Source organism: Arachis duranensis, chromosome 2, assembly GCF_000817695.3.
Source record: "Arachis duranensis cultivar V14167 chromosome 2, aradu.V14167.gnm2.J7QH, whole genome shotgun sequence".
In the NCBI taxonomy this organism is placed as follows: Eukaryota; Viridiplantae; Streptophyta; class Magnoliopsida; order Fabales; family Fabaceae; genus Arachis; species Arachis duranensis.
The window spans coordinates 8,536,127-8,549,073 of record NC_029773.3 but is presented as its reverse complement, the minus strand read 5'-3'; the positions used below and the strand labels follow the sequence as shown (position 1 = coordinate 8,549,073).

General features: G+C 32.7%; 1 protein-coding gene across 4 annotated transcripts in view; it reads right to left on the bottom strand.

Moving 5' to 3' along the window:
* Positions 1-12,947, bottom strand: part of LOC127744774 (probable disease resistance protein At4g27220) — a 15,444-nt gene continuing 2,497 nt past the window's right edge. For 2 of the 4 annotated variants that reach the window (XM_052257045.1, XM_052257046.1), the window contains one exon: positions 1-994. In XM_052257045.1, coding sequence (XP_052113005.1) covers positions 9-986 — 978 coding nt within the window. In that variant the 5' untranslated portion in view covers positions 987-994 and the 3' untranslated portion in view covers positions 1-8. Of the gene's footprint in view, positions 995-1,836; positions 4,205-4,230; positions 4,474-12,947 lie in introns of those variants that run through there. The other 2 variants (XM_052257047.1, XM_052257048.1) reach the window with 2 other exon arrangements.

The following is a 12,947-nucleotide window of genomic DNA, read 5'->3' as shown; positions in this document are numbered from 1 at the left end:
CACTTGTCTCATCTCAGAAATAAGCAAAACCTTGCACCCTTTGTGATGGTCTTATTCTTGCTGGGAGGAAAATTGTCAGCAGCAGAAGATTTCCTTCCTTCCGGAACAATGAGATTCTTCTGGCAGTCAATGTCATCACTGTAAGTCTCTGATGCAATCCCCAAGCCCAACATATCCAAATCTACTTTCACACTCATATCATCAAGGATTATAAGCGCATTCTCCTTCTCTTTCTTCAATCTCTTCTGTATGCGAAGTGCTCTCACGTGCTCACTTTCCTCTTCCAACTTCATTCCCAGCATTTCAGCAATCTGCCCTTGAATCTTTCGAATATCAGGACTTTTTGTCACATTCACCATGATCACCACATTGAATAGCTTGTCTTTCCAAGCTTTGTTAGCAACTTCTATTACCAAAGTGGTCTTCCCAACACCAGCTGGCCCGTGAATCCCGATCGCTCTAGCGCGCGAGTCTTCAAGTGCTCTTGTAATATTCCTCGTGATTTCTTTTCTTGAATCAAAGGCCTCATAGTCAACATTAGCGAATGCAAACCCCATGGAAGATGCGCCCTGACAATGAGATATGCTATCATGCTTTTCCTGTTGTAGTTCTCTAATCTTCTCTTCAATATCTTGGGCTGTTTTGCTGCGCCTATGCCTTGTCTCCAGATTTGACAAAGAAAGGGGATACTCCCCATTTTTTCTGTGCTCCTCTTTGAACTTTTCATACTCAGAAATCACTTCATCTATCCGATCTAACCACACTTTAACATCATTGTATATTTCTCTCCCATATCGATCTTCCTCCTCCTCAGCCTTATCATGCACCCTGTCTCTTTCTTCCTGGAGTTCCTTAACAACTCTGCTTAGGTCGTCAAATTTCTTCTCATAATTCCACACATAGTCTAGGTGATTTGTTACATACTCAGCAACCAAGTTGACCGTATATTCTTGCAAGAACTCGGGTATAGGAATAGGAATAGCCATGCTTCTTTCTGCATGAATAAAACAATTAATAATATCATATATGTATTGTAGAATGGAATGCAATTCACATATAAAAGGTTTTTTTCATGATTTCTTTCCTGATTATCGAGAAATCCCCGCTTAAAGCTAATAATTAATATTATCAAATGTTTAAAGCAATCAAATTAAATAAAGTCAAGTTAGGAATCAACATACATAGTTTGAATTAGAATAAGTTATGAATCTAGCCCAATAAATCCAATTAATGGTTTAAACTTAGTTAAAGGGGGCAAGAGTCTGGTTTGCTAAAGTTTTTTCAAAGAGGAACTTTTTATCCAAAGCACAAGCACCTCACTTTGTGTTTGGTAAATTTAAAAAAAAATGTCATGTATTTGCATTTGTAGTGTTGAAAGCACCTAAGGAGGTACTTTACAAAGTTAACTTGTGCTGATCAAAACTAAAAAGTCTAATATAATCCTATATATTAATAAATGTTCAGATTTACCTTTAATTAAATTATTGATACTATATTTCATTCACAGTAAAGATTCTCTCTCTATTTATATCTATTATGATATTTTAAATTTTAAAAATTATTACGAAATACTACAACAACAGCAACAACAACAATAAAAAGTCTTATCCCACTAGGTGGACTCGGCTACAGGGATCAAATGACGCCATTGCGCCCTGTACCATGTCTAAGATCCAACCCAAAACCCACCCCAAGCTCCAACACCTTAAACCAACAAAGAACAAACACAAGCAAAGCATACAATATCAAACACGAGATTACAATTATCTCAAACAGTACATATAGCAATTAGATAATTACATAGGCAAACTCAAACAATCATGCACACCCACTGACCAAGTGTTGGTTACCACTAGAACCCGACACTTCTTTACAAATGGGCGTTAAGTCTCGCCGTCCCATTTGAAAATAGCATCCTCATGGACGTTACATATCGTCGTGCCCATGAGGCGTTTGACTATCTGATCCACAAGTGCGTGTTACATATCGCCATCCTCATTGTGATCGTGTCCCTTGTCAAAATCTAGAGGTGGAAGGGACATCCATTGACCTCCTAAAAATATATAATATCAAACATCAAGGACATTAAGCAACCAAGATGAACACAAGTCCCTGCCAGGTAATAGAATCACTATCATCATACAAGCAGGACAACAACCCACGTCCATGCTTACTCGATAATCAAATCATGAAAGCGAGACAAAAACTTACGTCCTTAATCAATAAATGAAATCATGCAAGCGGGACAAAAACCCACATCCTTGCCAAATTCATTAATTGCATTCACCATTATAAACAACAAATTAATACTCTCTTATAATTCCACTTCAACTCTTCTCTTAAACATAAAATCATATAGTATCTCATATCGTCGTATTAGACCATCATCCTCAATATCTTTCACTCATTATGATAACGCCATTCTAGAGCCTCATCATATCATCCATAATCGTAGTGTCACTCTCGGATCTCATCACATCATTTATCATCATAAATGTTATCTAAATCATCTCTTAATCATTATCACATTTTCTCTAATTCAATTCACAAAACACATCTATCGGGGTTCGGCTTGTGTCGTTATCTACGGCTTGCGATTCTAAAGGCCTCTGATATGAGATGCTAGCCTAAAGGTTAAGGTTTAGGACTTCATAGACTTGTAAAAAACAACCAATCTTTGCGGACGGAGGATGCCGGCCAGCCAGCATACCCTCGCATATGTTAACACTTGTCGCGCAAGCGGAACATTACCCAGTGTTTCCCTTCATTTCCCAACCTCTCGTTTATGCAGCTCCTTTCCGCGTACACAGGACATCATGCACATAGGACATCGCGTACACGAGATCTTATCGCCCATGTGACGATTCACGTCTGCCACCATAAATCCATAATCATAATTCTTTACCCAACTTTCAAACATCACTACTATCACTAACATCAACCAAAATCAATTATATCATCTTTCACCTATGTCAATCCCACCATATCCTTCTTTTATTCTCTTTAAAAACTAACAAATCAAACTTTCAAAATCCAAACTCGAATTACAACATAACCAGCGAGTCATATTACCTTTACTCCATAGTTCTTCAAAATCATGATCTTGCCCTAATCTTCTCTAAAGTGCACTCGTCTCCAATATCACATACTTAATCCCTTTTAAAATATCATATTTATATCTTCAGCCTCAATCTCAACTTCATGTACTCACACTTCCTATATCAAACCCTCATGCTAATGCAAGTTGATTATGTTTTCGTTATGAAAAATCAATTAATACATAAATTAATAACCTCTCATACTTAACCTCATTATTACCAATCACTTCAAAGCAAGCTTAATTTACTTTTGACCTTATTAGTTGCTACTAGCAAACCTAAATACTTAGCTAGATTCTCAAATTAAATCCTCAATTCCATTAATTAAGCTTAAACCAAATTTAGACTTTCAGATCAAGTCCTATTCACTTCATAGCTCCAATTTAGATTTTACTTTATTATTATTATTACCTCGTTAAATTAACTTCTAACCTTATAACCCACTTACCCTATGACCCAAGAACTTACAAACATCCAACTTATCATTTCCATCATCAATCATCCGCCGCTAGAGATCTTACTCACTAAATCCATCAAAAATAACCTTCAACCAGAATCATTAAGCTTAAAGTAGCTACATAACCTCAACTTATTATGAGGATACTTATTTCGGTCAACAATCTTCTACTCACTTTTTATTAAAAATTCTCAAAAAGATTTTGACAAAAATCTCCCTAAGACTTAGACTTATCCACCTTTTAAAGTTTCATCAAAAACCAATAATTTTTCAATCATTCCTCAACCTCTCGTATCCTAAATGATTTTCGACATGAACATTCTTGGTTTATAATTATGAACTATGTGTAAGTTGTTAAGTTACCAAACATTAGATTATCAAACAAGGGTCCAAATCCTAATTCACCTACCAAGAGACTTCAGGCGTTGTTAATAATTAATGTTTAGTTACTATTATTCAGTCATTCACAATTCTATTAATCCATTTTAATTCCTCCAACCATTCCAGTTCCATTTCTAAAATTTAACCAAAAGTCATTAAAATTAATCCAATCAACCCTCATTAAGAGTAAGCGTAATCAAACCATAGACAGCCATCAGCTCCAATGTACTTTACTAAACTTTTAAATGTATTCAGTTTTAAAAAGCATCAATTCTAAAGAAAGTCAGCCCCAACCTCAATTTGTCAAAACACGAAAAAATGGAGACGAAGTTGCGCTCACAGCTGGCAGAACGGACAGGACAGCAGAGCAGCAGTGGCTCAAGGCGGTGGCAGAACCATAAACGGCTTCAGCGGAAGACGACGTTGCTGACAGCAGCTCCGTGGGTGGAACAAGGCGTCGCAGAACAGGGGAGAGCAGTATAAACGGCAGGGTGGAAAACGGCAGAGCGGCAGCTCCAGCATCTTCAACGGCGGCCTCGATGGATCTTCTTCCTTCCCCTCTCTCTCTCAGGAGACGACGGCAGTGGATCCTTTCACCGCCGTCGCCCTCACCCTCTCCCCATTCTCTTCTGGTCGTTCTTCTTCTCTGCTCGCCCTCCCTCCCTCTCTTCTCATCCTTCACTCTTCGTTCTTCAGCTAGGCGGCGGCTCCTCTCCCTGCCGACGCCGTCTTCTCCTTCTTCCTTGGGCTCTCTCCCTCAGCGAGTTCTTCTCCCCTGTTCTTTCTCATTCTTCTTCTCGGTGCTCTGTTCTCTCGTTCTTTTTATTTATCTTTTTCCTTCGTTTGCTCCCTTGCCTGGACGTGTGTGTGAGTGGAGGTACTGCGTGTTTTGAAGGGTAAAGTACGATCTTTGTCCTTTAGGTGTGATTTTTTTCAGGAGTGTTAAGAATTTTTGTGATTTGTAGTCATCAAATAATTATTAATAATAATTTTAATGGTATAAAATTGGTATGAAATATCATTTAATAATTTATTTTTCTTTGCTAATTATATACTGATTAGAATTTAATAAAATTATTGATCTTTATACTTTTTTTATTGATATTTAATTATATTTAATTTTTATCCTTAATATTTTTTATTTATATCAAAATTATTTTTAGATGTTAATTTTATTTAAAATAAATCAAAAATATTAAAGACAAATTTATATAAATTACAAATATTAAAAATAAAATTAAATAAAATTAAACAATAAAAATATTTTTTAAAAAATTACAAACTTAAAAAATAAAAAATATAGTTTAACTAGGTTTTTAATTTTAGGGCCAAGGTTACAATTACGTGATGAGTAAAATTAGTTTATGAATATAACATTTTATTAGTTAATTCGTCGGTGAATTCAAAAACAATATTTAAAATAATTAAATATTTTATTTAATGAAAAGTATAATGTGTAAAAATTTATCTATTTACCTAATATGTCACATGTGATGTTGAGTTAAGAAATTAATTAAATTAATTAGTGATGACAAATATTATTTTTGACAAATAAATAATTAGTGTGGATTAATTATAATTGCATGTTACTAATTATTTATTATGTATTGCATGCCATAATTCAATTCAAGCAGCCCAAATTGGAACAAAATAAAACAAGGTTGGGGGCTAGTAAATCAAGCGAAGCCCAAGAGAAACAAAGCCAAATAAATCAAAACAGGCCAAGCAAACCATATCCATATCCAAACCCAATTATTTCAGCAAGCAAAACTCTCTCACCTACTCTCACAAAATCAACGTTCACCTTTTACTCTTGGTCAGAAAACACAGAAGAAAGAGAGAGAACTTCTCCCACACGCCATTCACCGAAGAAGAAAGAAAGAGAGAGATTAAGCTTGAAAGGCAGATGTCAAATCAGTGAGTTCAAACCAAATCAAGCTTAAGAAAAGATTAAAGGTAACCCATTTCCTTATACATGCAACACACTTTCTTCTCTTCATCTTCAACTCTCTGCCACTCGTAAATCTACGGTCTCAAACATATCTTGAGGACCAAGTTGGTTTTCAAAGGCTCAGAACAAGTTGACCATTGGAAGATTATTATGGTTGCTGCTTTATGGCTTTCGGTCAAGATGAAGAAGTCAGAAGCAAAGTTTCTACTCTGAGGTTTAATGAGAAAAAGCTAGTCTGTAGGTTGGTGAAGCTCAAGACTCAAGGTGTTGACCTTGAAAGAATAACCCAACAACATGCAAGGAGATAAAAGAAGACTTTTTGGTCATTCAGAAGTAAGGAGAGAAAACCAGAGTTTGAGAGTTGTGCTCTGAAAAGGAAGTTTCTCTACTTGGGTAATGCTTTCTTTCAAAGAAGCATTTGGCCAATACTAAAGAACTGTATCTGAGGTTTGCGAATCTGGTTTTGCACATAGTAAAGAGGCTGCTGATGAAGTCAATCTCCTTCATGTTTTACAGATTGTAATGTACTTTTCAATGTTTATCTTTCTGTAATTTCTTGTGAGAAAAGGCATTGTGAGAAAGCTCAAGTAAAAGCCATGAGTGGAAAAAGGCTGAATGATACACTTGAGAGAAAAGTCTAGAGTTATTTTCAGATTTCTTTATGTATGTCTATGTCTTATATCTTGTACCTGTGAGGTATCTCTTTCTTAGTTGGGTTAGCACTAAGAGTGAATAATTAGGTATTAGCATAGCCAATGTCAAGTTAGGTTAGAACTTGAGTGTGAAAGGATTTGGTCAATCCTGTGAAATTGGTGTATGTAATACTATTAACTATAGTGAAAATTCTTCCATTGTTGTAGAGGAGACTGGATGTAGGTTGCATAGCACAAAGCAACCGAACCAGGATACATGCTGGTGTTAGCTTTTCTCTTCTCTGCTATGTTCTGTTTTCTGATATTCATGAGACAAAAATAAATTGTCTCATAAATTTCCGCTGCTGAGTATAAACAAAATTAGAATTGAAAGTTTGTTTTAAAAGGATAATAACAGCAACTTAAAAGGAATGTATAGATTCAACCCCCCTTCTCTAAGCCTACCACAACCTTTATGTGACATCTTGAATATTGATATCCAAAATAAAAAAAAAGGGTTATATTCTGATTTGTTAATCACACGTTTTTATTTTTAATATTGGATTAACAATTGTATTTTTTTGAATTGTGACTGTCGATGGTATTTTTTTTAAAATATTAGATGATTTAATTTAGGGAGTAGAAATCGGATGATTTGATTTTTAAGAGATACAGAAATTAGACCGTCCGATTTTTGGCTCTCTAATTTTTGTACTCAGATCTTCTGATTTGTGTTTAAAAAATTAAAAAATCTGATTTGTATATCCCAACTTTTTTTTATTTTTTAAACACAAATCGAAGGTCCAATTTATATATTTTTCATAATTTTAAAAAATACCAAAAATTATAATATTAAAATATATCACTCATTTTATTTTCATATCAAAAATTTTTAGTCTAGTTAATCATTGAGATAAATTACAATCAGAATATTACATATCACAAGTGTACTAAGAACATATAATAATTACAAAAATTGGGATATATGCACTCAGAATATAATTGTATGGGTTCTCTAGCTTCAGTATCTGAGATACGTATGATGGGGCTATATATAAGATGTAACCAAGATCAACACTTGAATTTTTTTTTTTTTTCAAATTTAGCAAGTTCCGGATAAACTTTTCTCAAAGTTCTTTGAAACAATAAAACTAAATACAATGTGACATATAGTTAAGACATTGAATTTTGAGATTAGTTTGTCTTTTTCTTGTTTTAAGTAATTAATTAGTTGATATATTACGATATTTTTATTTACTTAATTTTAATAAACGTTAGGATATTTTGATTTAATTAGTTAGAAGATATGTTAGAATAATGATATGTTAGATTCACTTAATTTAATTAATTGATATGTTAGAATAATTCGATTTAAATAGTTACAGTAGGTGTTAAAATATTAACATCTTAAATTATTTTGATTTAATTAATTGGTTTACATATTAGGATTGTTGAATTTAGAGCTCCATTATTGGAAAGCTTCAAAAACTTTTTTTTTAGTTTTTAACTTATAAAAAGTTACATTAATATTATTTAGTATAATTTTTTAAATATGTATTTAATTTTTTGAAAAATTATTTAAAAGTTTTTTAAGAAGTAAAAAAATTTGACTTCTCTCCTTCTCAAAACCTATTTTATCATTCTTATTTATTAAAATAATTTTAAAATAAGTACTTCTATGATAAAAATTTAAACACAAAATAATTTATTTATAAACTACTTCTAATATAAGTCTTTATGTTTTAAACTCCTTTTTACAGAAAAATTTAATTAAATTGTTTATTTAAATTGGCCACTAATTAGTTAGAAGATCAGTAGTGAGGATATATTAGGATATTATTAATTAATGTTGTTATTTGATTATATCCCTAAATTAGAGTATTTTTTATTAAAATTATTTTAGATGTGTTAGAATAATGACATATTAGATTAACTTGATTTAATTAATTAGTTGATATGTTAGGATAATTCGATTTTAGTTATAAGACCTAGTTAAAATATATTAGGATATTATCAATTAATGTTATTAATGAATATATCCATAAGTTAGAGTACTTTTTATTTAAATACTTAATTATAATATTTAATTACACTAAATACCAGAAGTCCTGAATTAGATAAGATTAATTATTATAATTTAGTTATTATAAGCATTATAATACGCCATTACAAAAACTCCAATCAATTGTATTTTTAATTTTTTACGTACGTTTAGGTTGTTTTTGTTACATCGTGTGATGTTGTTTATTTCATTGTCTAGTGTCCTACTATCTTATATTAAAGAGGTTGGATTTAGACACGCAATCAAACTAAGAAATTTTATGTCTGACAATGCCTTACTCTCTATATTTATTGAGCGATGGAGGCCCAAATAAAAAAATATTAATACTAAAGACAAAAAATGCACATCAACTTGATTCAAAAAGAGATGCAAATACAAACACAATGACAATAACAATTCATAGGCATGTTAAAAACAAAATAGGAGATACAAATAATAACCAAATTTCATTGGTCCGAGAGTTGGAACATCCTCGCCTGATATGACCTTCTTGTCAACATAGACCACATCTCTTCTCCGAATGCTCCACATCGTCCATTTCATTCCACAGTCATGTCGAAATTGATCTTCCCTTTGCCTTCCGCCACATGGACAGATTAGACTTAAGCCTTGCACCTACAATGGGTCCCATATCTTTTCGTCTGATATCAGTGAAAATTCTATCTCATAAACCTTGAAAACTGAAGACATCTGGTACATGAAATTCAAGAAGGTGCCCCACTCAATGCTCTTTACAGAACATGCCGCAAGTGCATAACGACATGGATAATGTAAAGGTTGCAATAGCCCACATACAGTCGCACGTACGCAAATTGTGCCAAACGTGATAAAAAGTCTGGATCCATCCTTTTAGAGGCTCCACCTCCTCCACACTGAACACCAATGCTCGATAATCACAGTAGGTGACTCTCATCTTCAGTAAGGTCTCTCTATTCTTCTTTATAGCTGCAAACAGATGTTATGAAAATATCTAACCACCTTGTAGTTGAGCATGTGCTTCGTTCGCGACCTTTGCACACAAATAGTTGCTGCAACCTCTCATAAGTTACCCTCACAATAGCCGTCATGGGAAGATTCCTCATTCCCTTTAAAACAACATCGATACATTCTGGAGATTTGTCGTCATGTGACTATTCCTACGACCTTCATCACCATGCTGGAGCCATAATTCCTTTCTAAACTTCGGTATCCATTCCAACATATCCTTTGATAACCCCCTCAGGCGTCCATGTACCGCTCACATCCCTTTTTGCTTGGACTATACGCTATATTGATAAGATACAGCTTGCTCTGTGCTGATTTAAACTAGGTCATGAAGTTAGATGCATGTGATGTATATGCAATAAGTATAGTGAGTTGTTGGAGGATGTCAACCACTATTGGGTGCAGTGCATATGGCTTGAGATCTATCAGATATGAAAAGAATGCCATGTTGTGGAGTAATGTGCTACCTCAAATTTATGAGAAAAAAAGACCATGACTCAGTAAACTCAAACTTCACTCGTGCAAAAGCTATAGGCAGAATATTGTTATTATCATCTTGGGTCATAGCAATTAGTAGCACACTCCTATATTTGCCATACAAATGTGTCCTATCAACCGATACAAACGGCTTGCAGCACTTAAATGCTTCGATATACGGAGGGAAGACCCAAAACACCTTATCAAGCTGGCTACAATATCTTTCAATCATGTTCCCATTGTAATAATAAGGAATAGCAACGCAATCGTGTATGGCACGAGGGAGGCATTGTTGCAAAGTTTGTAATAGGATAAAAATCCTGTTATACGACTCTCGGATACTAGAGCTGTTCATCGCCAACTCATCGCTGTTCTACTTCTGCTTTCGCTTTCCTGTCGCCATTTCATTCGCCTGAGCCATGTTCCCTTATTTTAGTTGCTATGTTCCTCTGTTTTTGGATCTGCTCCTCTATTTTGGATATGTTCCTGTGTTCTTCAAATTTTTTATTTCGAATAGAATGTTTTTAAGATATTTTGGAATGTTAGTTTGTCCCTATTTTAGTTGCTTTGTTCCTCTATTTTAGATATGTTCTTGAGTTGTTCTTCAATTTTGTTTTATTTCTAATAGAATTTTTTAGTATATTTTCGATTTTTTTATCAGTACGATCCGATCCGTAAAATTTAGTACGAATCTTATCAAAATTTTGGTCATATCCAATCTGATTGGATTCGTGTGCAACCCTAAAATTTTCATTAATATTTAACGCAAAAAGCTCTAAAATCGACTAAAAATCACATGTCGAAATTCCGAAAGAAATTCTACTATATTTAGAATAATTATACAGTATAATATTTAGCCGTCGTAGTTTGAAAAACAATAAAGAGTCATCATTTGTTTTTTTTTTACTTTTTTCTATGGATTAGTTTTTTTTGTTTATTTTATATTCTTTAATTATTGAAAAATAAATTTATAATTTTAGATATAATAATTATGTAATTATAGGTATTACATATATAAAATTATAAAATTATGGATGTTAAGTAAAATAAAGTAATTTTGTGTTATTGTATCCCCAACATTACTTATTACACAATATGCTTTCCATATTTTTAGAGGCTTAAGATTTACAAATAGTGATGTTCTGCCAATGAGTAATGTTCTCCCAATGAGTATCCATTTCTATTATAAAAAATAATAGAGATGTTATCCCCAAAAATATTTTCGACATATAAACCTGTATTTTATAATTTTTGGACATTATCCATTCAGAGATAAAAATGCACATCAATTTTATATAAAATTTTATATCTTTCTCATGGTTTTCTTTCTTGTCTTTCCCTCTTGCTAAAAAAATGGAAGAAATCCATAGCCTAATTATAGGCGAACTTCAGGGTTATTATTAAGGTGACGTTGCACAATAATATTTATTATGCATCATTAGAAATTTTTTTCTTCTTTACGTATTTTTCAACACAGATAACTCGGTTATTACTATACACAAACGCATTTCTCACCTATCCTTTCTAAAATTTTAACTATTTATACAATAATTAAGTTATCAGTGCAATTAGATATTTTTTAAAAATTAATTTTTATTCAGTTTTTAGAAGAGAAAAAAAAATAAAAAATAAATAACTTTAATTTTTTAAACCATCAATATCGTAAGAGTAGATATTTAAGTAAATAACTTTCTTAAAAGGTTGACCAAATTTTAAAGAGCAATGCTAGGAAACCAAAAGGGTATTAGCCAAAAATCAACTAAATATTTTTGGGTGAATCCAAAATTTCTATGAGATAATATATATGGATGTTTCTTCTGCTAAGTATTAGAATGTTTCTTTTTCATACTAAATGAATGTTCTTTTATATACTTTTCGAATTTTTTTTGTATTGCAAATATGAATGTCTCTATTTTTTTAAGAATTTCATATATTTTTTTTAAATTTTATAGATATTTAATTATTTTTACTAAAATATAATTAGATGTTTCTTTTGTTAAGTATTATGATGTTTTTTTCATATTAAATGAATGCTTTTTTTATAATTTTATAATTATGTAATTTGCAATCTCTTTAATCATCAAAACGGCACCTAATATTCTAAAACAGATCTACAACAAACCCCTACTTACAAACATGTGTATTGAATACAAGAACTCTATCGTCCACCATCCTGCACTCTAACATGTCCCCTGCACACTTCGAGTACAAGTCAATCAAACCAAATCCTACATGAGAATTCCTATGGAACCACTCTTCTTAATCATCTTAGCATGAAACCGCATCCTCCTGCCAAATCCTTGAGGGAAATAAAGGCAGTCAAAACACTAGCCACAATGAACATGTCAACCTCCAATCCCTTCCGATCCCTCGCGGTGTTGCCCGCACACCACAATCATCGATTTCCAAGAAACTTCATCCCTCCCACCAAGCCCCATATCATAAAACAGCCTTTTCGCCTCACACAAGAATCCCTCCTTACTATAATTCGTGAGCATGGCATTGTTAACAGAAGCATAAGAATCAAACCCACCCATCGCCACGAAGCACAGCAGTATTGGTGAAAGAGAGATATGTGTGTGATTGTTGGAGGTGGGTAGGTTAATGTAAAAGAGAAGAAAAATGCTTTTATAGATTTTAATTAGGTTTATTTAATTAATTTTAAATTTTTAAATTTAAAAAATTTAAAATTAATTATTAATATAAATTAGTGTGATTTTGTTTAGTTTTTGAGTGATAACCTCTTGGTTCCATATACTTTTTCAATTTTAAAACACAAATAGCATTTTTTTTCTAAGTTACCGTGCACAAGGTCTCAAATTTCTTTTTCTTTGTTCAGTTTTTCAAACTGCACCGTTAGTGCTTGCAGTGGCTAATAAACTCCACACTAGAAAAGGATTTGAGA